This window comes from Vombatus ursinus, unplaced genomic scaffold (assembly GCF_900497805.2).
Source record: "Vombatus ursinus unplaced genomic scaffold, bare-nosed wombat genome assembly UNPS02014779.1, whole genome shotgun sequence".
Taxonomy (NCBI): Eukaryota; Metazoa; Chordata; class Mammalia; order Diprotodontia; family Vombatidae; genus Vombatus; species Vombatus ursinus.
In genome coordinates this window covers 50,950,293-50,975,239 of record NW_020954557.1, presented here as the reverse complement: position 1 = coordinate 50,975,239, position 24,947 = coordinate 50,950,293, and the positions used below count along the sequence as shown (strand labels likewise).

At 36.3% G+C, this 24,947-nt stretch overlaps 1 protein-coding gene across 1 annotated transcript in view; it reads right to left on the bottom strand.

Moving 5' to 3' along the window:
• Window positions 1-24,947, bottom strand: part of LOC114045693 (sodium channel protein type 2 subunit alpha-like) — a 158,082-nt gene that overhangs the window by 20,947 nt on the left and 112,188 nt on the right. The window contains exons 16-21 of the mRNA XM_027865797.1: window positions 22,287-22,748; window positions 18,307-18,427; window positions 11,640-11,794; window positions 10,141-10,314; window positions 3,796-3,900; window positions 2,808-3,089 (exon numbers count right to left, since the gene is read on the bottom strand). Coding sequence (XP_027721598.1) covers window positions 2,808-3,089; window positions 3,796-3,900; window positions 10,141-10,314; window positions 11,640-11,794; window positions 18,307-18,427; window positions 22,287-22,748 — 1,299 coding nt within the window. The remainder of the gene's footprint in view (window positions 1-2,807; window positions 3,090-3,795; window positions 3,901-10,140; window positions 10,315-11,639; window positions 11,795-18,306; window positions 18,428-22,286; window positions 22,749-24,947) is intronic.

The following is a 24,947-nucleotide window of genomic DNA, read 5'->3' as shown; positions in this document are numbered from 1 at the left end:
TTAAATTTTGCTTCTAGAGATGACAGTTAAGAACAAGAGTGATGTCGAGCTTAGTGTAGAACAGGTTAAAGGTCTTTGTTGAGTAATCTCTGATGAGTAAATCTTGTCATATTTTAAAATATTGTTTTTACTTAATGTATATATTTAGTTTTAATCTATTTTTTTTTCTTCAAAATGTCACATTTGGCTAGTAAACTAATGCTAAGCTTAGCATTGTACTAAGACTTTTGGGACATTCTGTATATTAGAATTAAACTCCTCATCCTATTTTTGGTCAACAACTGCTATCTAAATACTATAATTTGACAATTACCAAGTATGTAACTATAGGTAAATCAGTTCCCTTCTTGGAGTTCCAGTTTTCTCAATTGTAAAATGGATATTTAGGTTCCACCTATCTGACAGTTTTGTGTAAGGAAATCTCTAGAAGTATTAAAGCAAAAGATGTGTATGCTATCCTCCTCCTCCTTCTCCTCCTCCCCTTCATCATCATTCTCAGCTAGCAAATTGGTTTTATTAGCAGAGTGGAACACAATGAATACGAGACACAATTTAATTGATAATTCATAAAAGAGACTACAGATATCTACTCCAACTGCATCACCAGGACTAATCTTACACAATGGTGGCAAGCAGCATAATTGGAGAAGATTTTAGGAAAAAAAAAGGAAAAAAGGAGTAGGACATAGAGAGCCATCTTTAGAAGCAGAAAGAACTGGGTTGAAGTCCTGCCTTTGGCCCATACTGGCTGTTGACCCTGGGCAAGCCACTTAGCATACTAGTGCTCCATTCAACAACAGAGGACGTGCTGACCTGAATTGGTAGAGGGAGTTTCCTCATCCAGTAGTTCCCTATGCCAATGAAATCAAGAGTCCTGTCCCTTAACTTTCTTTTGGAGAAAAAAAAAAAAACCACAGACCATTAACTTACAATGCCTCAGCCATCTGCTTTGCTGATTTCTGAAATCCCACAACTATAACTTCATTATATTGCCTTTAAAAAAAATCAAACAGGAGACTCTGTGTCCTCTAAAAACCATATTTATCCAAATATATCTCTATCTACCTACCTACCTACCTACCCACCTATTTGGAAAAATTCAAAATAATTGGTTTTCTTTGTAGTCCTACATATTTCATTGTATGTATTTACAAACAGTAATCCAAGAGTAGGTCCACAGGCTTCACTAACCTGCCAAAGAGATTAGGTTAAGAACCCCTAGAATTAGGGCATATGGTTAGTCTCACTATATTGGTCATTAACTATGTCACTGCATAGAAGCTTGATTCTTCTTTCAATATTTAGGATATTTCTATATAAATAAGCTAGAAAAATTAGTTAAATAAAAATTAAAAGAGAATTATGGCATTTTAGATGCCCTGTATTCTTTCTACTCTCTCTAATACTCCAACTCCATCTCTCTCTTCTAAAACACCAGTGATAAAAAAAAATATGTGGTGGCTGGTTAATTTGATGGAGTCAGTCCACGATTTGACATACACAGCCCCGTGCTTACCTTGCTCTCACTGTGCTAAATGACAAACACATTGTACCGTTTCTCACTTTCAGTCCATATCGTGGCCCCTAGTTCCTGCTTAGGACAGTCTTAAAATCCCAAAGATATTAAGAAGAACATTCCATTCACAAAAAGCAATAAAAAGAGATATGCCCCTATGAGATATATAGGAGACAGTTTTTGTATCAACTTGTTACAACTGTTTCTCACATGAAATGTTTTAAGACCCCTCACTCTTCACTGAATGAATTCTTATTTGTCAATATCCTTCTGATAATGTGACATTCATAGCTCAACACAATACTCCAAATGTGTCCTGAAGGGCCAGTCAGGGCCAGCCATAACTCTTGACACAGCCTAAGACTGTATGAACTTTTGTCTTAACATTTATGTCACACTATTGGTTAATTTTCAGGTTGTAGTAAATCAACTCCTAGGTCTTTTATATATGGGCTGTTGTTATTCTAGAACTTCTCCATGTAGTTGGGTAATTTATTGTTCTAATCTACATCTAAAAGGACTTCACATTTGTTATTTTAAAATTTCATCCATGTGGTTTTATTTCATAAGATTCCAACCTGATGGTATTTTTGAATGTTGAATTTTTGAAATTTTTTTGAGTTTTTAAAATTAAAAAAAAAATAAATTTTTGAATGTTGCCTTTATAAATATACCTTCTACATGTTCACTCAAGTAATCAATCAAAAAAAGCTGTATAACAGAGCAGTTTGGAGTAGTGTATAGAAGCCTGAACCCAAGAAGACGGGTTCATCTTACATCTGATACATATTGGCTTGTGTAAGTCAATCAGCCTTTCAGTGCCCCAGATAACTCTCTAAGGCTTTAAATAATAGAGGAGTTGCTCATTTGCACTGATGGAAGACATTTCCACATAAAGATTGATGAAAGAGGTTTGGACAAAAACAAAACAAAACAAAACAAATCAAAAACAGGTGGAACTCTCCTTCCCCCACCCCCACTCTACCCACTCAAATACTTCTAGAATGGTTCCATTAAAAAAAATTAACCTTAGGTATGTCCATTTAATTAGGTGTGACTTCACCAAACTACATCATCATCTAACCTACTTTTTTCCCACAGTATTCTCAAGACCTCGTGAAATGTTTTGTTAAATATACTTACGTTTTTATATTTTTGTAAATTTATAACTAAGCATTAAATAAATAAAATCTTGATTTTTATTCCTCCATACATTTTTGGAAAAAAGTGTGTGTGTGTGTGTGTGTGTGTGTGTGCAAGCATGGGCACTGTAGAAATAAGGGCCACTTACTAATTGAAAGAGAGAAAGGTAACCTTTTCCAACATTGTCAAAATTTGCTTTTCCATTCTTCCACTGCACATTTCCACCACTTTGGATAAGCATGTTACATTGAGAAAAATTGGCAACAATAGTCCTAGAAAGTCTTTCACCAGTTGTGGTATTAACACATTCGAAGAACTTGCCAGCAAACAAGTTAATTCCCATTAGGCTAAAAAATAGCCAACACATAAGGCAGACCACAAATGCTTTTAAGATGGATGGAAATGCTTTTAAAAAAATATACAAAACCACCTAGAAAAAAAAGAAATATAATATATATATACAATATACCAGATATACATGTAATAAAAAAATTAAACAATTTTGCCATTTAATTAACAAAACTATTACTATCTCAAGAATCATATTATATAAAAATCAGGAAAGCCAAATTCATATTCATATACATATGTATACATATGCCTTTTAATAATTGATATCGCTATTAAAACAGCATGACTTCGTGTATAAAAAACTAGACTGGAAGGCAGGAAGTTTCATTTCCTATCTCTGATGTATGTTGACTATGTGACCCTGAGTAAGTCACTGAATCTCTCAGTGTTCTAAGCAAATCTCTAAGACAGAATTACAGAGGAGGTACCAAGCAGCTCTAGTAGAGTAAATTTCCTCACCAGGGAGTCTTTCTATACCAATAAAATCAGTCTCAATAGAAAAAAAGAAAAAGTGAACATAAAAAGTAGAATTTCTTCTGAAACTTTCAGATATCTGTCTTTTCTATACCAAATATTTGTATGTTATGAGATATAAAGATAGGAAATCGAGGTGACAAAAACTGATTTTAAGAATCTGCATGAGTTTATGCAATAGAATAGGAATCTATTTGTTTTGAGACTACAAAAGGATATAATTCACCATTTCTAGAAGTCTTTCCTTCTACACAGTTTATATTACCTTGTTTTAATGGATAGATTATTGTAGACAATTTTATTTTTCTTACCCTTACTTCTTCATATACAGATAAAATTCTTAGCATCCGAAAAGATTTCAGAGCAGCAAGTTCTGAGTATCCTAGATAACTGGCTACCAAACTAACCAAAGAGACCTGAGTGGGAACAAAGATAAATATTTCACAATTGTCATATCAAACTCCTCCATAAAATAAAAATACAAGTATTAAAGGATGTTAAAATAATTAGATTATATCAAGAAATAATGCAAGAGAATAACAGCTTATAAGAAAGTCTTTTTCTAACATATCTGAGAGAAGATACATTGATAACAATGAGTGGAAAGAACAATACCAAGAAATAAAGTTTGTTGGCCTAAGCAGACCCAATAGAAGTACTCTTTTACATTTATTTTGATTAACATTTACAGTTACACAATTTAAGGGCTTAACATTGACAGTAACAATGATGGGCTTGACATTGACAGTAACAATGATGTTTATAGTCTTGTAATGGGTGCTTTGTTATTTTTTTTAATGAGAATTACTTTCATTTTTAAATAGTGATAACAGCACAAACAACTTAGTGATACTTATCAGGTTATTGGCAGAAGGGCTCTGGTAAATCTTTATGTTTCTCAAATATAGTACCTAAAGATCCTGAGCATGAAGTACTTAATGTTTATTAAGGTCACATTTTTCATGATAGGCAGAAACACTAAGCTACCCCAGTGTTCTAGATTGACCTACCCTTCTTCCATCGCATACCTCCTCCCCTTAATAAAAGGTCCTAAATATGGTGTTAACAATCATTTCATTCAAGCAGAGGTTATATTTGTATTCTGGTTTCCAAAACTTGGTGTGTGGTTACAGAATGTTCGTGTGCTGTGTATTTCTAAAGATTGTTCAGCCTTTGACTTCCTTAGGTGGAAGTTGCTGTCTTTTTTCCCTCCAGTCACATCAAAACTTTCACAAAGACTACATTTCTAAGAGACAAAAGCACAAACCAGTGTGACCCAGAGGCCCTAATGGTAAGAGAGAAAGAGGAACACACTGCCAAGTAACATGGAAGTAAAGGCAATACAAAGATTTTAGTCAGAACTCACAGGGAAAAAAAAAGGTTCAGGAGCATTAAGTTCATGTAAATGAAATTATTAAAGAAAGTTGATATGGGATCCTGCCATATTCAAATTAAATGATTTTTTTAAATAAAAAGAATGCTTACAAACTGAAAGTCAGATCAGCCCATTCACTCAGGATAGCAGATGCTGTCTTAAACCAGCTTTTCTTTCTCCCTTACCTTGTCCCAATGTGAGAAGAGCCACAATATAACTGTGTAACAATGATTATTGGGCAGATTCCTGTGCATTCACTGAAAAGAAATCTCACAAATATAATAAAATAAGGAAGAGATTCTTCACCATCTCCCCTCCCCCTCCCAAAAAAGAACAGATTTTTAAAGTAGAATTTGGACATATTGAAAAGTTCTGGAATTAAATAATGGGTGTAAGGAATAATTTCACCTCTGGGGTGATGCACAGCTCACAGTTTAGACCTGGCTATCTTCAGCGTAAGAGAAAGTACCTTCTTCATGATTCAACGTATAACAAATAGTATTATGGTATCCTTACATCAGGCAGCTAGGTGATTCAGTGGTTAGAGTGCCAGGTCTAGACTCCTCTTTCCTGAGGTAAAATGTATCCTCAGACACTTACTAGCTGTGAGATGCTGGCCAAGTCACTTAATCCTGTTTGCCTCAGTTTCCTCATCTGTAAAATGATTTGTTGAAGGAAATGGCAAACCACTCCAGTATCTTTGCCAAGAAAACCCCAAATGGGGTCACAAAGAGTTGGACACGACTGAACAATAACACCCTTAAATTCTGTGATCTTTAATTATCTTGCCACCAGTTAAGTTTATCTCAGCTTGAGCTTCCAGTGTTCTATGGCAGCAGTCTGTATGAGAGTTGCATCGATGAAAAGAATGAGATGGATGTTTAACAGTAGGCTCAGGGAACTATCTTTGTGGTAACTTTTAACCCCCTTGGGGAAGGACTAAAAGAAAGTACATCTATGATTTTCCAAATGTTCAATACATCACATACCACCTAGTCATCAATCACTAAACTAGCAGTCTTTTCCCCTGTAAACGTAATAACCCATTATTAGTCACACTAGGCAGCTAGGTGGTACATTGAATGGATTATTGAGTCTGAAGTCAGAAGACTCATCTTCCTGAATTCAAATCTGGTATCAGACACTTAGTAGCTGTGTGATCGTGGGCAAATCATTTAACCCTGTTTGCCTCAGTTTCCTCATTCGTAAATGAGCTGGAGAAGGAAATAGCAAACCACTGCAGTATCTTTGCCAAGATAACTCCAAATGGGGTCATGAAGAGTTAGACATGAATGCACAACAAATCTAGAGTCTCACTAAAAATTGTGATAGTGCAGTTTTAGTATAATATTAAAACACTGTTTTTGTTTAACAGTGTGAACAACCAAAACACACACGCACACACACACATGTTTAAGTGTTATATGATCAGATGGTGAAAAAGAACTAGTGCTTCTGACAAGTCCGTTTTAATGGTTCCCTTTGGTCAACTTCTTCTGCTCTTCATTCGTCTCTGTTTCTTCCTCTTGCCATCTTCTTTGTGTCTTGCTTAGAAAACTGGGGACTCTTAGCCACTGGTGACCCAAGATTCATCCTGCTCCTTCTCCTGCCTATAAATATTCCAAGATCCACATATGGTAAGAGCATTAACAGGCTAATTCATTTTCTGAGAATGGGCACTGAATGATTGGAAAGGCAGAACATTCTGTGCTCTGAAGTTGTACTCCTCTGCTAAGGCTTCTTCATCTTCTACACAATTTATTGTTAAGAACTTTAACAGGCCATCTTATTCAACTTCGATTCTTTCTTCTACTCTCTGTAGTGATGTTTCTGCCATTAACTATTTTAGTCACAGTTGATGTGAATTCGATTTATCTATCCCACAATCACCAAATAATGTAGAAGAGAAGAAAGTTGCCCCACTGAACCAAAATGAAGTAAATCTTGTATCAAATGAAAAAAAGTCTACTTCCAAAACCTGGAAATCAACTCACAGAGAAAAAGGGTCTTACACCTCTGCTTCCATTTCTCTCAATTCCTATTTGACTTCAAAAAATGCCTCAAATGAATTTTCAAAGAAGTCAAACGAAAATGAGTCCCTTCTACCAAAAACTATCCTGAAGACATCATCTGTGTTCTGGAATGTGAATCCATATTCAAATGGATTAGCAAAATGACTTCCACCTTCACTTTTGCCATTGAATCCTTCCTTTCTTTGTTGTTGTTGTTGCTGTTTAAGCATCTGATAACTCCTTATATGCCCCAAGTACTTGTTTGAATTTCCTTTCCTCTTTATTTTCAGTATTTTTATTTGGGTATCACTTAATTGCCAATCTTTATGCCTTTTTATATATGCCTTTTTAATATCCTCAGGTATGGCATGTCTCTGCACACCTTAATCCACTGTGTTTTAATAGTTTGTTGGAACAAGTCCTTTGCAGGAAGCACCAGATAGTCAAGCAAATACTTTGGCCTGTCCAGTGCCAAGTAGTGTTGGCAGCTAGTGATGAGGTTAGAAGGAGAGGCTAAGCAGTGGGGCCCCCAAGTCTCCTCTAGGCTCTGGAAATTCTGGTGGTATTGAGGGTGGTGGCAGTGGTAGAGACAGAGGTAATTCCTCTTAACAAGCACTTTAAAATGAATCACAGGCTGTTATTAGATACATAACCATGAAGCGAAGCTAAAATAGTACTAAAATATATACACAATGAAATTCTAAACAAGCTATATTTATCACCCACAATAAGAAAACCTATTTACTGAGTACCAACTATGTGACAGTCACTTTGCTAGGCTCTGAGAACACAAAGATCTGGTTCTAGTCTTTAATGAGCTCAAAACCTAATTGAATAGAGAGGCACAGAACATACATAACAGCCTAAATGATAAGACAAATAGCACATGAATGTACCAAATGAATTGTATAGATAAACGTCATAGTGCTCAGTGCAGAGAGAGAACACTGAAGTCTGGGAAGAGAATGGAAGGCTTCTAGAAAGAAGTGGGACTTGAACAGGGTCTAAAAAGACAAGTAGGACTTTGATAAACAGACTAGTGAAGAAAGTGATTTCTAGCAGGAGGAATTATGTAAATAAAAGCAAGGGGCAGAAATGTGTGGGGTGTTGGGACAACAATGAATAGACCAGTTTGATGGGAGAATGGAATTAATAGTAGTTAAGTCTGGAGAAGTCAGTATAAGGCAGCTTGGGGAGGGGTCTGAACGAAAGGTAAAAGAGTATAGGGGCAGCTAGGTGGCAAAGTGGATAGAGCACCGGCTCTGAAGTCAGGAGGACCTGAGTTCAAATGCGGCCTCAGACCAAACACTTGACACTTAGTAGCTGTGTTGACTCTGGGCAAGTCACTTAACCCCAATTGCCTAACTAAAAAAAAAAAAAGAGCATGGACACTTCTTGTAGGCATGGCAGCACTGAAGATTTTTGTGAAGGGGAATTACATATGCAAAGCAACATATTAGGTAAGACTGCTTTGTCAAGGATAATGAGCAGGGTGAGACTAGAGGCAAGAAGACAAGTTACACAGGTAATGCAATAATTCAGGCATTAGGTGAAGAGAATCTAGCTTAAGGGAATAGTAGTGAGAATAGAAAGAAAAGGAATAATACAATAAATACTATGACCTGAGAAAATTTGTATTTGGAGTCAAGGACATACTCCAGGCATGAGACAGAAATCAGATGATTTATGGAGCCAAAATCTGAAGGATGCAGAAGGCCATGAGACTGATAGCACACATTAGATTAGCATAGGATGAGTGGATGGAGTAAATTCCCAAAGTAAATCCCAACCTCATGATTTAGGATTTTCTCAGGATTTGATAAATAAGGCATGTCTCCAGCTATCTACAAATGGTTAAAGGTGAAGTTCTTAACATTCTAGAGTCTCCAGCTATGTCTCACCTGTACTCTTGTCCTTTATAGCACTTCCCAGAAATCTCAAGCCATGTAGTCTCCACTTGAGTCATCATTACAATTTCCTCCCCATCAGAAGATTGGAGCCCACCCCTAGAACCACCCTGGACTTTTTTGTTTGTTGTTTTTTTTTTTTTGTTTTGTTTTTGTTTCTGTTTTTCTTACTTCATTCCATTTGGTCCCTCATGAAGTGACTCTTTTCCTCCCCAAAGTCTATCCTTCTCTCTATGTATCCTTGATCACATCTCTTCTCTGCTTTTCCAGAGTACCATCCTCACAGTATTCCCCTCCTCATTTTCAATCTTTTCCCCTCCACTGATTCTTTCCCATGTGCCCAACCCTCCTCCATTCTAAAACAAAACAAAACAAAACAAAATAAAATAAGCTCACTATTTGCCATCCCCTTGAGCTATTATCCTAACTCTCCTCCCTTTCACAGTCAAATTCTTTATTTTTTGTTTAGGTCACCACCATTCTTTTAGTAATCTAATTTTGAAACCACAGACTTATCCAACATATCCAATTAGTTTCCAAATCTTTTTTTTTTCTTTAACCTCCAAAACATGTCTTGTATCTATCCCTTCTTTCTCTTCACATGGCCATAACCCCAGTTGAGGCCCAATGAAGGAGGATTTGTCCAGGCAATAAACTTGCAATATTGCAAGAAACTTCTAATTAGTCTTCTTGACTCAAACCTCTTTGCTATTGGATAGCATTCTCCACATAGATGTCAAAATGTTATTTTTTCCTAAAGTACAGGTTTGACTACATCACTCCCCTATTCAATTAATTAGAATGGTTCCCTACTGCCTCTAGGATTAAATACAAACTTGACTGTTTAGCTTTTGCTGCCATCAAAACAAGGCTCCAAACTAATTTTCCACCATTATTATATATTCATTATTCTCTCTTCTGTACTTTGTGGTCTAGATTAAGCCAGCTTTCTCGCTCTTCATACAGGGTAGTCTATTCTGTACCTCTGTGTCTTTACACTGGTCATCTCCCATGCCTACAGTACATTCTTTCTTTACTTCTGCTCTTTGAATCATTTATTCCTTTCAAAAGTCCAATCAAGCAACACCTTGGACATGAAGCCTTTCCTGATTGCCTCAGAAGTCAGTGCCTCATCCCTCCAAATTTACTTTATATTTATTTACTCTGGATATCTTTATTTATATTCATATTATCTACCACCAATAGAATGCAAGCTGCTTGAAGGCAGAGATCATTCCATTGTTTCATATTCCAAGTAACCATCATGGTACTCGGCACATAGTTCCCCAAAAAAATGTTTACTGATTGATGCAATTTGAGGCAGATGAATAATCTTTTAAAAATCTGATTAAACATACGTACATTAACAACCAAGAATTCCAGCCAGCACCAGACATTACTGAAATATGTTTTATATCCATATGCCATCCATTTTAGAAGCATCTCTAAAATGAAGATATAAGTGAAGATCATGTCGCCATATTCTAGAATAATTTTGATAGTCTTTCTCTTTTCAATGTATATATCTTCAAAGATCTGTGTACAAATAAGGCAAATTATTAATACATGTACAACTTGTAATTTATAATGATAGGGGAAAAGGAAATGATTTCTTGTTAAAGACATATTGGAAATGAGGCTAAAGTCATGGGTTCAATCAACCATTTAAGTCTGTTAGCTCAATGTTGCTTTCAGGAACACAACTAAGATCCTGAGCTAGTCATCTTACAACTTTATACCTTGGTTCACCATATTCCCACTCAGAAAGAATGTGCAGAGATCACAAAATACTGTCCAACTAATTTTACCTCAAGAAACAATAATTATGTTTGTCAGTAACAGGAAAGAGGGAGGGGAAAGAATAAGGGAAACATGCATTCATTAAACATTAACTGCATGCCATTCACTGGGCTAAATGCTTTACTTATTTTACTTATTTAATCCTTATGGTAATTCTGTGATATAGATGCTATAATTATCTTGTTTTATAGATGAGGGAATGGAGGTAGACAGAAGTTAAGTGAATTGTCCAGGGCCAAACAGCTAGCAAGTTACTGAAGCTGGATTTGAACTCAGGCATTCCCGATTCTAGGCTCATAGCTCTATCCATTTTGCCATCTAACTGCCTCAATGAGGCAAGGACAGGGGATTAAAAAATGTGGGAGATAGAGAGATGAATGAGCTTCCAGAGGAGATGGAATCAAGTGCATAAGTGGAGAGGCTGTCCTTGGCAAGGAGAAAAGATGCCTCTCTTTTTCAGAGATTGGCAAAAAGGAGGAGAAAATAAAGTACAATAAAAAATTGAGTTGCTAAGAGAAGAGGAAACTTACAGTGCATAGCTTTGCTTATTTTCATAAAGTAGGAGGTGAGGTCCTCTGTTAGACAGAACAGTGGACAGAGCACTGGGCCTGAAGTCAGCTAGTCAGCAAGACCTGAGTTCACAACTGACTTTAAATGCTTATTACCTGTGCGACTCTAAGCAAGTCATTTAACTTCTATCTGCCTCAGTTTCCTCAGCTGTAAAATGGCAATAATAATAGCACCTACCTTTGAGGGTTGATGTAAAGATCAAAGGAGATTTGATATGTATACACACACACACACAATATATATATATGTGTGTGTATGTATATACACATATACATATATAATATATATGTGTGTATGTATATATATTATATATATATATATATATATCACTTAGCATAATGACTGGCACATAATAGGCACTGAATAAATTATTGTTTCCTTCTTTCCTCTACTGGGGAGCAAGGGTGTTAGGAGGGATATGAGAAAGTGAGAAAATAATTTTAGGAATAAATGTTCCCATCAATTTCATCCTTGCTTGCTATTTCACTTACCAAAGCAACACAGCTGAGAAAGATGATGAGAACTATGGAAATCTCAAAGCACGCGTGTTTTACCGTCCTATAGCAGGTTTTCCTTAGGTTCCACCAAATCTTTCCTTTCCTAGATTTCACATTGGCTTCACAGTAAGGGAACCTTCTTATACAACCTATTAAGAGTAACATTGTAATTAAAACCAAAACATCAGATGATGGATTAAATAACTCTTTTCAGGCCCCAAATTTAATTTCAGTAGCTGTTTGTCAAATTTTCATCTACTATCTCTACTGATACAAGAAGCTCCTGGAAGAGAAAAAGGAGAGAGTTCAGAACATGATTTTTTTCCATGAGCAATGGCTCCCCCCACAAATGTGTGGTAATTGTGGTGGTAGTGAGACGTATGGCACATGAGAGAAAGACACCAAAGGGCACCTGAAACAAGTAAGGCAGCCCCTCTGCACTCTCTTTCTCTTAGATTGCACTGGAAGCAAGGAGCTCAGTTCTGGTGGGCATATTTTTGGAAAGAAAATTAAAAAGTTTCAACATTCCCAAACTAGGAGTTACCAGGATTCTGAAAGGACTGTATGTCATGACATGAAACAATCAATTGAAATAACTTGAATATTTATCATAGAAAAGAGAAGACCTAGTAGGACGCAGGAAGAATACTATCAATAGATCATTAGAAGAGAACTATCATTTGTTAGCATTTCACACTACTGCTATAAGGATGTAAGTAAAACTATCACTTTATTTAAAGGAGGCTGATACCTACAGAACCAATGTAAAAAAATTATAGTGACTACATGAAATCAGAGTTTGTTTCCAAGAAGTGAAAGAAGATGACAAAGTTTTCCCAAAAAACTTAGTTGTTCATGAATTTTTAGAGAAACTTGAGAATTAGTTGGAAATTTTTTAACTACTAGACACCTTAATGAATATATATATATATATATATATATATATAGTGATACAAAGAAAGGCAAAATCTGTCACTATTCTCAAAGAGCTCACAGTCTAATGAAGAAGAAAACATGCAACCAACTATGTACAAGTAATTTCTATATATAATAAATTGGAGATAATCTCAGAGAGGAAGCACTAAAATTAAGGACTGGGAAAGGCTTTTTGCAGAAGTTTGGATATTAGCTGACATTTGAAGGAAGACAGGAAAGTCAGGAGGCAGAGACAAGGAGGGAGGGAGTGTCAGCCATGGGAGATAGCCAGTGAAAATACTGAAAGATCAGAGATGGAATGTTATGTTCGAGTAACAGCAATGTTCACTGGATTATGACATATTTGGAGGGGAGTTAAGTCATAAGAAGAATGGAAAGGTAGGAAGGAGTCAGATTATGAAGGGCTTTAAAAACTAACAGATTTTATATTTGGTTCTGGAGGAAATAGGGAGCCACTGGAGCTTATTTAATAGGAAGGTGACATGGTCAGACTTGCACTTTATGAAAACTGATTTGATAGCTAAGAGGAGGATGGATTAGAATGGGAAAGAGATTTGAGCAGGAAGATCAATGAACAGACCACTGCAGTGGAGTCCAAGTGTGAAGTGATGAGGGTTTGAACTAAGGTGGTGAAAGTGTCAGAGAAGAGAAGGTGGCATATATGAGAGACTTTACATAAGTAGGAAGATAGGACATGGCAAATGACCATTACTGGGGTGGGTAAGAGATTAAGGAGCCAAGGATGACACTTAGACTGTCAGTTGAGGTGATTGGGAAAATGGTGGTGCCCTTGGCAATAACAGGGAAGTTAGAAAGAGATGAGGGTTTTGGGGAAAAGATAATGAGCTCAGTTTTGGATATACTGAATATAAGATATGATGTCTAAAAGGCAGTTGGAGATACAAGTTTGGAAGCTGAGGAGAAAGGTTAGGATTGGACAAGTAGATATGAGAGTTTTATACATATATATGTATATGTATATGCATACACATACTAATATACATATGTGTATATGCATATATATATGTGTGTGTATGTATATATTACTAATTAAAATCTTGGAGCTGATGAGATCACCAGATGAAATAAAAGAATAAGAAAGAAAAGAGAAGAAGGCCTAAGACAGAGCCTTGGCAGACAACCATGTTTGGTGGGCTTGGCTTGAATGACGATATATCAAAGGAAATAGAGGAGTGGTTAGGAGAAGCAGGAGAGAATAATGTCACAAAAACCTAAAGTGAAGATATTATCAAGAAGATGATGCTTATTGGTAGTGTCAAAGGCTTCAGAAATCAAGAAGGATGAAGACTGAAAAAAGGCTGATAGAGAGCATTAGTAACTCTGGAGAGAGCAATTTCAGTTGAAGGATAAGGTTAAGGTCAAATTGTAAAGAATTAAGAAAGTGAAAGAAAATAAAGTGGTGATGAATTCTTCAAGGAATTAAGCCAAAAAATGGAAGATGGGCTAGCTAGTGGGGACGGACAGATAAAGCCAATTTTTTTTTGAGGAGGAGCAGATATGGGCATGATTATATTCAGAAAGGAAGCAGACAGTGATGGAATGAAGATCAGTGAAAAAGTGGGGATAATAGAAGGGGTAATATGTTGGCAAAAAGGATGGAATAGGATCACTTGTGCATGATGAAGAGTTTATTTTAGCAAGGAGAAGAGTCACATCGTTATTTTAGACAGAGGTGAAAGATGTGATAACGGCAGATGACATTTGAATGATGTAAGATGAGGAACAGGGAAGAAAAGGGAGCTTTCTGTGAATAGTTTCAGTTTTTTCAGTGAAATATAAAGCAAGGTCCTCAGCTATGAGGGATTGTGGGAATATGGCAGTGTTAGATACCCAGATCTCCCACGAACAGTTCAGAGAAGATCTAAAAATATACTAGTTTTAAAAAAGGAATGAGGAGAACACTTGTAAATCCCTTCACTGAGTCCAGGGCTCCATAGAAAGACGGTGACAATCATGCAGAAACCCTGAAGTAGACACATAAGTGTAAGTGAAAGTACTATAGTAATAGGAGAGGAGCTTCAAGCCCAGCCCAGCAAGGGAGAAGGCTTAAAGTCTCTCCGTAAAGGAACAGTTTTTGTTGTCATTGACTTGTTTCAGTAATGTATGACTCTTAGTGACCCCATTTGGGGTTTTCTTGGCAAAGATACTGGAGTGGTTTGCCATTTCCTCCTCCAGCTCATTTTACAGATGAGAAAACTGAGACAAACAGGGTTAAGTGACTTGTCCAGGGTCACACAGCTACTAAATGTCTGAGGCCAGATTTGAACTCAGGATGATGAGTCTTCCTAAGTCCAAACCTGGCAATATATCCATTGTGCCACCTAGCTAGGAATAGTCTTAGGCAAAGCTTAATAATGAGTAGTCTCAGAGCATTCCAGCAACACGGGAAAGGAGGAGAAAGGCCCTGAGCCAAGCAGAGTGTAGAAGTGTCTGGAGTCCTACAGTAGCATGAGGAAAAGGCCTCCACAACAAGATTATCTTAAGCTCTGGCCACAGCAGTATTAAGGCCTTAAATAGCATCCACACAACCCACATATGATCTATAAAAAGAGACAAGGACAAATAATTTCTGTAGGATATCCTTAAGCTCCCCTTAGAAATGAACAATGGTGAAGTTTCCCATTAGAGCTTATTGCTTTATCCTGCTACCTCTAGCTTGTGAAGGGAAAGGAGGTAAAGTTTAGCAGCCCTTTGGTAACCTGGTGAGCTCAATTAATGTGATGATCAGAGTTGTGGAGTTGTAATCTCCATCTGATTGGACAACACAACATCCTGATGAGTTAATAACTGGCTAGCCTAGTTTGTAAGTCTCAGAGAGAGTCAGTTTGATGAACTTTTCAGTTTTTTAGCTTAAAGAGAACTTCAAGTCACATTGAGCTAACATCTTCTAAACTCACCTTTACTAGCAATGGTTAATTGAAAGATTTCTTAAATGTTATATGCAAGTCAAGAAGAAAAGCTAATTTCCTCATCTGAAGACTGGTTAGCCAAGCAATGATCAGAGACGCAGTCATGTGTCATGTAGATTTTCCTGCCTGTACTAATAACATTGAAGCTTATAGTCAGGACTTGAAAGTTACCCTAAGCAGATGAATTTTTTACCCTCAGGTGCTTCCTGTCAGATTTCTGCTTGAGTGGGACAATTCTTCACCAAGAGATATTGAGTGCATTCATGGGAGTTTAGGATCTGATTTATAGGTGTATTTTGATATATTTTGTTCATTTATGCATTTGTTTTAATGTATCAGTATCTACAATATCATTGTTTCTTTTGTCTTATGGCTAAGTAAATAGTTTGTTGAAGATAAAAAAATCTATTATTGTGAGAGATTATAGATAGAAACATATTGGATCGGTGCTAAGGAGTTAAAATAACAAGTAGAGAGAGTGTATTTCCTTTGAGCAGTGTTACCCCTAGAACCCTGGAAGAATTTCAATGTAACCATATATGGTGAATGTCTATTTCTGGAAATATCTGCCAGGGTGACTCTATGTTAAAACCAATAAGTGAAATCCAAAGAGCAGTGGGTGTCACAAATGACTAAGTGAGAGGGATGAATTACCTACACAGTGTGAGTTTTGTTTATGCCCACTTTGTCTAGATCCCACCTATAAAGCTGCTCATCATATGACACTTAGAAAAATTAGGACTATCCAAAAGTGGAACGATCTGTTTCAGGAGGTTACTTAGTTCCATATCACTGAAGGTTTTCAGGAAAAAAGCAGTTGACCACTCGTCAGTTACACTAAAGAGAGGATTCTCAGTCAGGTATGGGTAGGACTAGATGATCATTGGAATCTCTCCCAACTCTGACCTACTAGGGTTCTAAGATTTTACACTCCCTTCTTCACAGGGTTATTGTGAAAATACTGCTTTGTAAACTCTCTATCACTGAATAAATGAAAGTTTTAAAACTAATATAAGTGTGGGAAATGCTGATAATACTTTTGGAAAGAAATAAAAAGTGGGGGGGAGGAGAGAAGGGAACTTTTGTGTCCAAAATGTTGAGGGAAAAATCACAAGGAGCAAGAAAAACAGAAAAAGAAAACAGCAGAAAAGAGGGAGACATAGACAAGAGAAAGAACGAGAGAGGGAAGGAAGAAAAGAAAGGGAGAGGAGGGAGGAAAGGAAGGAGGGAGAGACACAGAGAGAAACTTATTTTTTAGCATTAATAGCTATTCAATATGAAGCTAAACAAAAAAAATGTGCAAGGCACATCTGTTTTGCATGTAACTATCACAGTGGAAGATCATTTACTATTTTTAAAAGATTTTCATAATTTGTACTGTTTTCATTCATATTGAGATAGAAAAACTTAGTCATTACTTTCATAATCAAGAGAAGGAAAAACAATACACATCCCATAAATGAGAAAAGCAAATTTTAATTTGAGATTAAAGTTAATAAATAATGGTCACATAAATCACCTGAAAAGTACTTCTTTCTTTTATTGGCATTGGAGTGCTCATATACCTAGCTGAATTTTAAGAAAAAAACTCACTAAATGTTAATGGAAAATCACATGAAATTTTAAGGAGTCCCAATAAAAAAACTGCATTTCTTATGGGGAGGGTGATAGTTGATCATTAAAAATAAATCATTTATCGACACTGACAAATATAACACATTTTTATTCAACTTTTTGGGAATTTTGAAACCCTTCACAATTCCTTTGCTTTAAATTTACTTTCTCTCAATAAGAACATAATAATTTCCTAAAGCTTATGTTCTATAAAATAGGCCGAGAACTGGATTCTTGCATGATACAAGTTACATCAAGATACATCAGTTCTGTTGTTGGCTGGATCCTGAATATAAATTGGGAAGTTTTGCCAGCTCATTTCAAATATAAGTGGTACTCTGCCATGAACTCAGAGAATGGCAATATTGAACTACTGAAAGTAATGATATCTATGTAATATGTTGTAATTATACCATTTCTTCTTCTACCTTCCAATTCCCCAGTTACACACACACAATGCATATAGTACCATATATATGATAGAATCCTGTCAATATTTGGCTGTAATTAAAGAGACGTGAAGTAATTAAATCTATGAATTTCTATGAAATAAGGAAGTAAGAATGAAGAAGGGTGGTAAAAGAATAAAACTAAACCACGTAAATTTGAATCTTTGTGAACTGAAGTCTGAGGGCATAAAGAGTTTACAATGAAAAAATATAGGGAAGTAGGAAACATGGGAAAACTTTATAAGAAAGTATCTGTTATATGATATCAAAAAGACCTCTGGATTTTGGTTGTGGTGTTCCTGGGAGTTTTCATTTTGGGATTTCTTTCAGGAACTGACTAGTGGATTCTATTTTCACTTTGACTTCTTATTCTAATTAGTCCAGGCAGTTTCACTCCTGGTTTCTTGAAATATTATATCCAGGCATTTTTTTGGTCATGATTTTTAGGTAGTTTGATGTTTCTTACATTATCTCCTTTTGGCCTGTTTTTCAGGTCAGTTGTTTTTGATAGTAAAACTTTGCTTCCTCTCTATTTCTGTTTAATCTTTTCATTTTTAAAAATATTTCTTATGTTTATGACAGTAAGTGATATAACTTACGAAGCCATGCAGCTGGAATAGTAATGCATAGTTTAAAATGAAAGTATTATAAATTTTATTATTATTAATGATTAATAGTAAGTTCAAAACAATAGTATAAAATTCTAACCATGGGAATCTGTGTTCCACTTACCATATGTAAAACAGGCTCCTGGTTCATCTGATTTCAGAGGTTTATCCACTGCTTGTTCTCCTTCCCCAGAGGCAAGGATGGGAGCCATGCTATCTTCTGAGGAACTAGTTTGTTTGAGGTTCTAAAATCCATGCCCATCCCCCAAGAAAAAGGAAGTTTTAATCTTTTGATTGACTTAAGTTTATTTCAATGTCATTTCATTTAAAAAAAGAAACATATGCTAAATATCAATAATGGAAGTGCGGCATAAAAGTATAGAACTATACATTATGGTTAAAATAGAACCAACCCTACAGGTATATTCACACTTGACTTTTCTTTCCACCCATACCTGTGCATTGCATTTGGTGATAGCATGGAATCATCACCAGTTCCACCTGGTCCTTTTTGTGTTTTGCTCCAAGGTCATGATTCATATAGACCATGAGCCACGATGGGCATACACAAAAAAGCCAAAAGAAATTTTCAAACATTAAATCAAAGAGTAGAATGAGTTCAGGGAGTTGCAGCTTGGGGAGAATAATAGAAATTCAAAAGACAGAACTAATTTAAACCTGAGTGTTTCTACTCACTTTCAGTGATAAAAGTAAAGAGAGGTTTTGAATGGAAATTGGAAATAGGACTGCAAGTTAGCATCTCCCACATGTTACTTGGCTATAAATATTCCCACTCCCAACAATGCTGTGAGTGCCAGTGAGAAAGAGGACACCCATATAAATGAAGAGATTTTCTTGTTGCTTATTTTGCTATACTGTTTAATTATTTTTTTTCTTTGAACTAATGTGCCATCTGATGACAGAAATATAAGTGAGAACTCATGTGCTATGATTTTTGAGAAGTTAACCAAAATACGCCTGGAATTCGGCTTTTAGGGAAGACACACATATGATAGAATCCTGAGCTTCAGATAGAAAAGAATAATCTTCTTGACACTAACTCAATTCTATTAAACCTAAATTTACTAAGTACTTACTATGTTCAAGTTATTTTTTTAGGGGCTGAAGAAGATACAAGGACACATAAAATATATTATCTGCCCTCTGGAAGTGTACAATGCATTAGGATGTATAATATAGGCACTCGAATAACTATTATACAATTTAGAAATGAATAAATGAATAGAAGAAGTAGTTTTTCCAGGAATGAATCCCATTCGACAATCTAAACCTCACCTGGGAACATAGGCTAAGAGAAGACAAAGGGAGTGAGTCTCAGACTTGCCCTCAGAAAAGTTAGGGCTAGAACTAGGAATGGCCTAGAGGAGTTGAAATTGGAAGGATATTCCAAGAATCATCGGAGAGGAATGATAGGAAGATACTCCAAAGTCCCTCTTGAGACCTGTATTTCTCATGACTGCCAACATGTCAACATCTATTCATCCAGACTTGCTAGTTTCTAAAGCAAGGGTGCCTATGGCCTAGGTGCTCAAATAGTTCATGCTATGTTTTGAATAATTAGAAAGGGCGAAAAGTTCCTACCCAAAATTTAGAAGAAAAAAGTCCAAAAAAGGAAATCAGGAAGGAAAACAAATATCCTAAGTTTCATGTTCATCCTTGCTTTGTTTGGGGAGCGCAGCAAGTAACAGGTCTTGCCACAGATTAAGTGTTTTGCACAATGTAGTTTTCTGAACTGAGGTTGGAAAGTTTCCAATAAAGAAAAGGACTGAGAAGTGTCAGGTCACTCATGTAAACAAGAGCTGGTTAAAGATGAATGCTGAGTTGAGGAGCTAGAGGCAAGAAGCAAACTCCAGATTAAATAAGTCAACAGAGTTTGAAGAACAAGTAAATAGAAGTGGTCTTCATGGTAGACAATACGATTTGATGCTAGCAAAACAAAGTGAGTTTAGCCCCTTTGCAACCACAGATAAAGGGAGAATGGTTAACCAAACTAGTAACAGAGATAATGACAAAAGATAAAACAGATAATTTAAGTCACATAATACTGAAAAACTCTTCCACGAACTAAATAAATGAAAATAGAATAAGAAGAGGAAATAATTTTCCATTAGACAGATTGGAGGAATTCCTTAGATTCAGGTGACCTAGATTTCTCCTTTGGCACAAGACAGAAATATTTGGGCTAGATGATAGTGTAGGTGATTGGATCTGGAACTCTTTGAATGATCACATTAGAAGAAAAGGCATTAATGGTTCAACAGAATTTGGAAGGAAGTCTCTAGCACAGGTGCTTAGGTACTAACCCTTAGTACTGTCACCATTTTTTTTTAGTAACTTGGATAAAGGCATTTGTGTAATCAAATTAACAGATGACATGAAACTGGGAAGGACTGCCAACATGTCAAATGAAAGGCAGTATTCAAAATTAATTGTATAGATTAGAATAATATGTTAAATATGTGAAGGAATAAATGCAAAATCCTAAATTTGCTTTTACAATGACAACAACAACAACAACAAAACAGATCCATGATAGGGAATTGTGGATGGCCAACAATTCCTCTCAAAATTTTTGGATGATTTCAGAAGAATGGAAGCTATGAGTAAACAGTGTGATGATGACCAAAAAAGCAGATGCAGTCTTAGCCTGCGTCTAGGAAAGAAGAGTACCTGGGAAATGAGAGGTTGTAGTCCTATTATACTCTGCCTTGGTCAGGCCATATTTTGAGTGCTGTGTTTAAGTTCTAGGGAATTGGATTTTAAATAAAATATTGGCAAGCTAGAGAATGTCCAGAGGGAGTTGGCCAGAATGAGAGCTCTCATTATATGTGTGTATGTATGTATGTATGTATGTATATACATATGTTTGTATGTATACACACACATATATACATACATGTATGTATGCATGTGTATATATACACACACAAAGATCAGTTGAATGACTAAAAACAAAGAAAAATGAAGAGAGTTATCTTTAGGTATCTGAAAGATTCTTATGTGGAAGAGGGATTCAATTTGTCCTGTATGGTCCCAGAGGGCAGAGCAAGAAACTATGGGTAGAAATTAGAGAGTGGGTAGGTTTTGGTTTGATCTAAGGAATTTTGTTTTTACATAAACCATGAGAGAATTTGGCTGCCTTGGGACATGGTGGTTCCCTCTAACTAGCAATCTTCACATAAATACTATAAGATCACATTGAGGAAATGTTGTGGGGGGACTGCCAGAACAGGTACTGCTTGAAATAAATTCCCTCTAAGGTTCCTTCTAACACTACTATTACATCAATTCTATAGGGAATTCAACCATATCATTTAACTTGTTGCAGACCCATATGTGCTAATATACCTTACTGAAGACAACTCACATGCCCCTAATCATGGGGCTTGTTTCTGACACAACCATGTCTACCCTTATTCATCAGTACTTCCACTACACTTGATTCTCTCCTTATGCTAGGTAAGTGTATCCAATCTCTCCCTTTCTGAGTTTGTCATTAGAAATTTATGCATTTACTCCTACCATATGTTACTCACTCTATCTTATCCAAAGTGAAGAGGGAACAGGGAGCAAGTCATACACTGGTGAGCAGGCATGGATGGATTATAATATACATCACAAGTATCATAGCATCACTAATATAGAGAATCACTGAATGTATAATAATATTTTGTCAGAGTTGCATTGAAAGGCAGTAGAGGAGAGAGAGGCAACCTTCTGTGATGAGTGCAAATTCTACCCTTATACAGACTGGTTATATGACCCAGGGCAAGCCGTTTAACATCTCAACATCCCAACCAACTCTCTAAGGATACTAGCTGCTAAATTGTTGCCAATCTGCACTTCCTGAAGGTGTTCCTTCCCTGGAAGATTCCTAAACTGAGGAAATCACAGTTGCGGGCCCTTAAGTCATCATAGGTTTTTTCATTTGATGAATATTAATTGTATAACTATTATCATATAGGCTGTAGTCCATGAAATTCTCTGCTATTAAAAAGGAGTCTATCCTTGAAGACCTTAAACCATATTGCTTCTATATCAAATAATAATAATATAAAAAATACTGCATGAAACATTTCTTACCTCTTTGCTGTTTTCAGTGTCCAATTCATTCTTAAATTCTTTGGTATAGCCATTTTCAAAATCAGATTTTCCATAAGCAATTGGTGCTCGTCCTGAGAAACTAGGATTGGGAATAAGTGAAGGAGAATCACTTTTGTTCCTGACATATTTCTCCAAGCTGATTCCAGTGCTATGGATTCTATCTTTATAATTCTGGAAATTTTTGTTCACATCATTAACTGTGTGGTGGGATGTGACATTCTCCATATTTAGATTTTTCTCTTCTTTGATATCATTTGAAATCATCTGCTTCTTAGAAAACCTTTTTGCAATCAGGTCAAGTAAAGTTCGTCTCACATAATGTATTCCTTTCTGAATCCTTGCCATTGCAAGCTGGAGATTATTAGATTCAGGGCTCACTTGGATTGCTGCAAAGTTCTCTGAACTAAATGAGCTCAGAAAAGCCACAAACAGGATCAATAACTAAATGGGGAATTAAAAACAAGGAGCTTAGATTATAAATGCATCTCTTGTGTTCTGAAAAAAAAAAACCAGTAATTTCTTTTAAATGTGTATTGCAGGTCAAAGTACAGACAAAACGAATGCAATGAAGGCAAATCTGCTCCTTCTCTTCAGGGGAACACACACATCCATTATACATATTATATATGTGTTCAGTGTAGTTATTAAGATTTCAACACTCAAGAAACATGCACATAGAAGCAGAGTCATAACCCATAATAATCTTGCTCAGGACCAGGGCCTCAGGTGCCAGGTACAGTGAAAGGAGGCTGGCCTTGGAATCAGTAAGACTTCAGATAATTACTAGCTATGTGAACCTAGACAAATAATTTAACCTCTCTGGCCCTCAGGTTCATTATCTTTGAGTAAGAGTATTGGATTTGGCCTTTAAGTTCCTTTCCAACTATAATCTATAATTTTATCTTTTTATACAAAGCTAAGTATACACTCCAGCTTTATCTTTTCTTAGGCATTCCTACTGCCTTTAATGGGAAATAGGAATTGGTTCTGAGTTTAGTCAAACCCTTGAGGGTGTGATCACTGAGAATTGATTTACCCATACATTCTACAGAATACGCTAACTCAATCCTTTCTTCACACTTCACATTTTACTGAGAAAATGGAATCCACTTGCATGAGTTCCCTTTTCTCTTTCTCTCCACATTTCAAAACCCATTGATATTGCCCCACCCCCTTCTCTTCTGATCTACTCCTATTTCTGAAAAAGAGGCAGTCCTTTTGCAGAAGGACAGTTCTTTCTACAGGTATTCTTGGTAACAGCTATCCACTTTTGTCTTTTACAGAAGATTGTCCTACAATCATCCTGTACCTTGATCCTATGGCTAATTATTCCTTATATACTGGTTTCTTCTCTGATACTTACATAAACACCCAAGTCTCCACCAACCTTAAAAAATCCTCACTCCACTCTAAGAACTCTTCAAGTTCTCACCTTCTATCTCCTCTCCATTTCACTACCAAGCTCATAGAAAAAGTGGATTATACTTGTTGCTACCTCTCCATCTCCTCTCATTCACTTCTCAATCCTTTGCAATCTAGCTTCTAATATCATCACTAAACTGAATCTTTCTCCAAAAATACTGTTGGCATATTTGACAGATCTCTGAAGATAAAAAGCCGACATATTATACCTGCAAGTTTTTGGACTATAAAAATTATTTTAAAATGAACCCTGAAGGGGGCAGCTAGGTGGTGCAGTGGATAGAGCACCAGCCCTGAAGTCAGGAGGACCTGAGCTCAAATCCGGCCTCAGACCAAACACTTGACACGTACTAGCTGTGTGACCTTGGGCAAGTCACTTAAACCCGACTACCTCACTAAAAAAAAAAATGAACACTGAAGGTCAAAGAAGAGACAAAAATCAAAATCTCTTCATCAACTTTTCTCAGTCCTCATCATTTTTTGCCTTTCTTCAGTTTATGTTGAGGAAATGAAATGGCTAAGAGTTAATGACTGATTGTATATGTGAGGTGAGGGAAAATGAGGAGTCAAGGAAAATACTAAGGTTTCAAACTTGGGAAACTGAAAGGAAGGTGGTATCTTTGAAAGTAATGCTAACATTCAGAAGAGGAGTGGGTTTGAATGGAATTTTAATGAGTTATCTTGGGGGATATGTTAAATTTGAAGTATCTTTGGAATACTCAGTTTGAATTGCCCAAAATACAGTTGATGATATGTCACTATAGCTGAGGAGAGATCCTAGCACTTGATGTATAGATCAGGGAGTTATCATGGTAATTGATGAGGTCACCAAGTAGAAAAGTATATATAGTGAAGAAGAGATCAGTATAGAGACTTTGGTTATATTTTGAGTTTCTGTTGTTCAGTCATTTCGGTCATGTCTAACTCATTGTGACCGTGTTGGCAAATATGCTGCAAAGGTTTGCATTTTCCTTCTCCAACTCATTCTACAAATAAGAAAACTGAGGCAAGCAGGATTAAGTGATTTGCCCAGGGACACACAGCTAGTAAGTGTCTGAGGCCAGATCTTAACTCAAGAAGGTGAATCTTCCTGACTCCAGGCCCAACAACTCTATCCACTGTACCACCCCGTTGCCCCGCTTTTATAGTTAGGGATGTGTTACGCATCATGAACTAGCAAAGGAGAAAGAGAAGGTATGGTTAAACAGATAGAAGGAG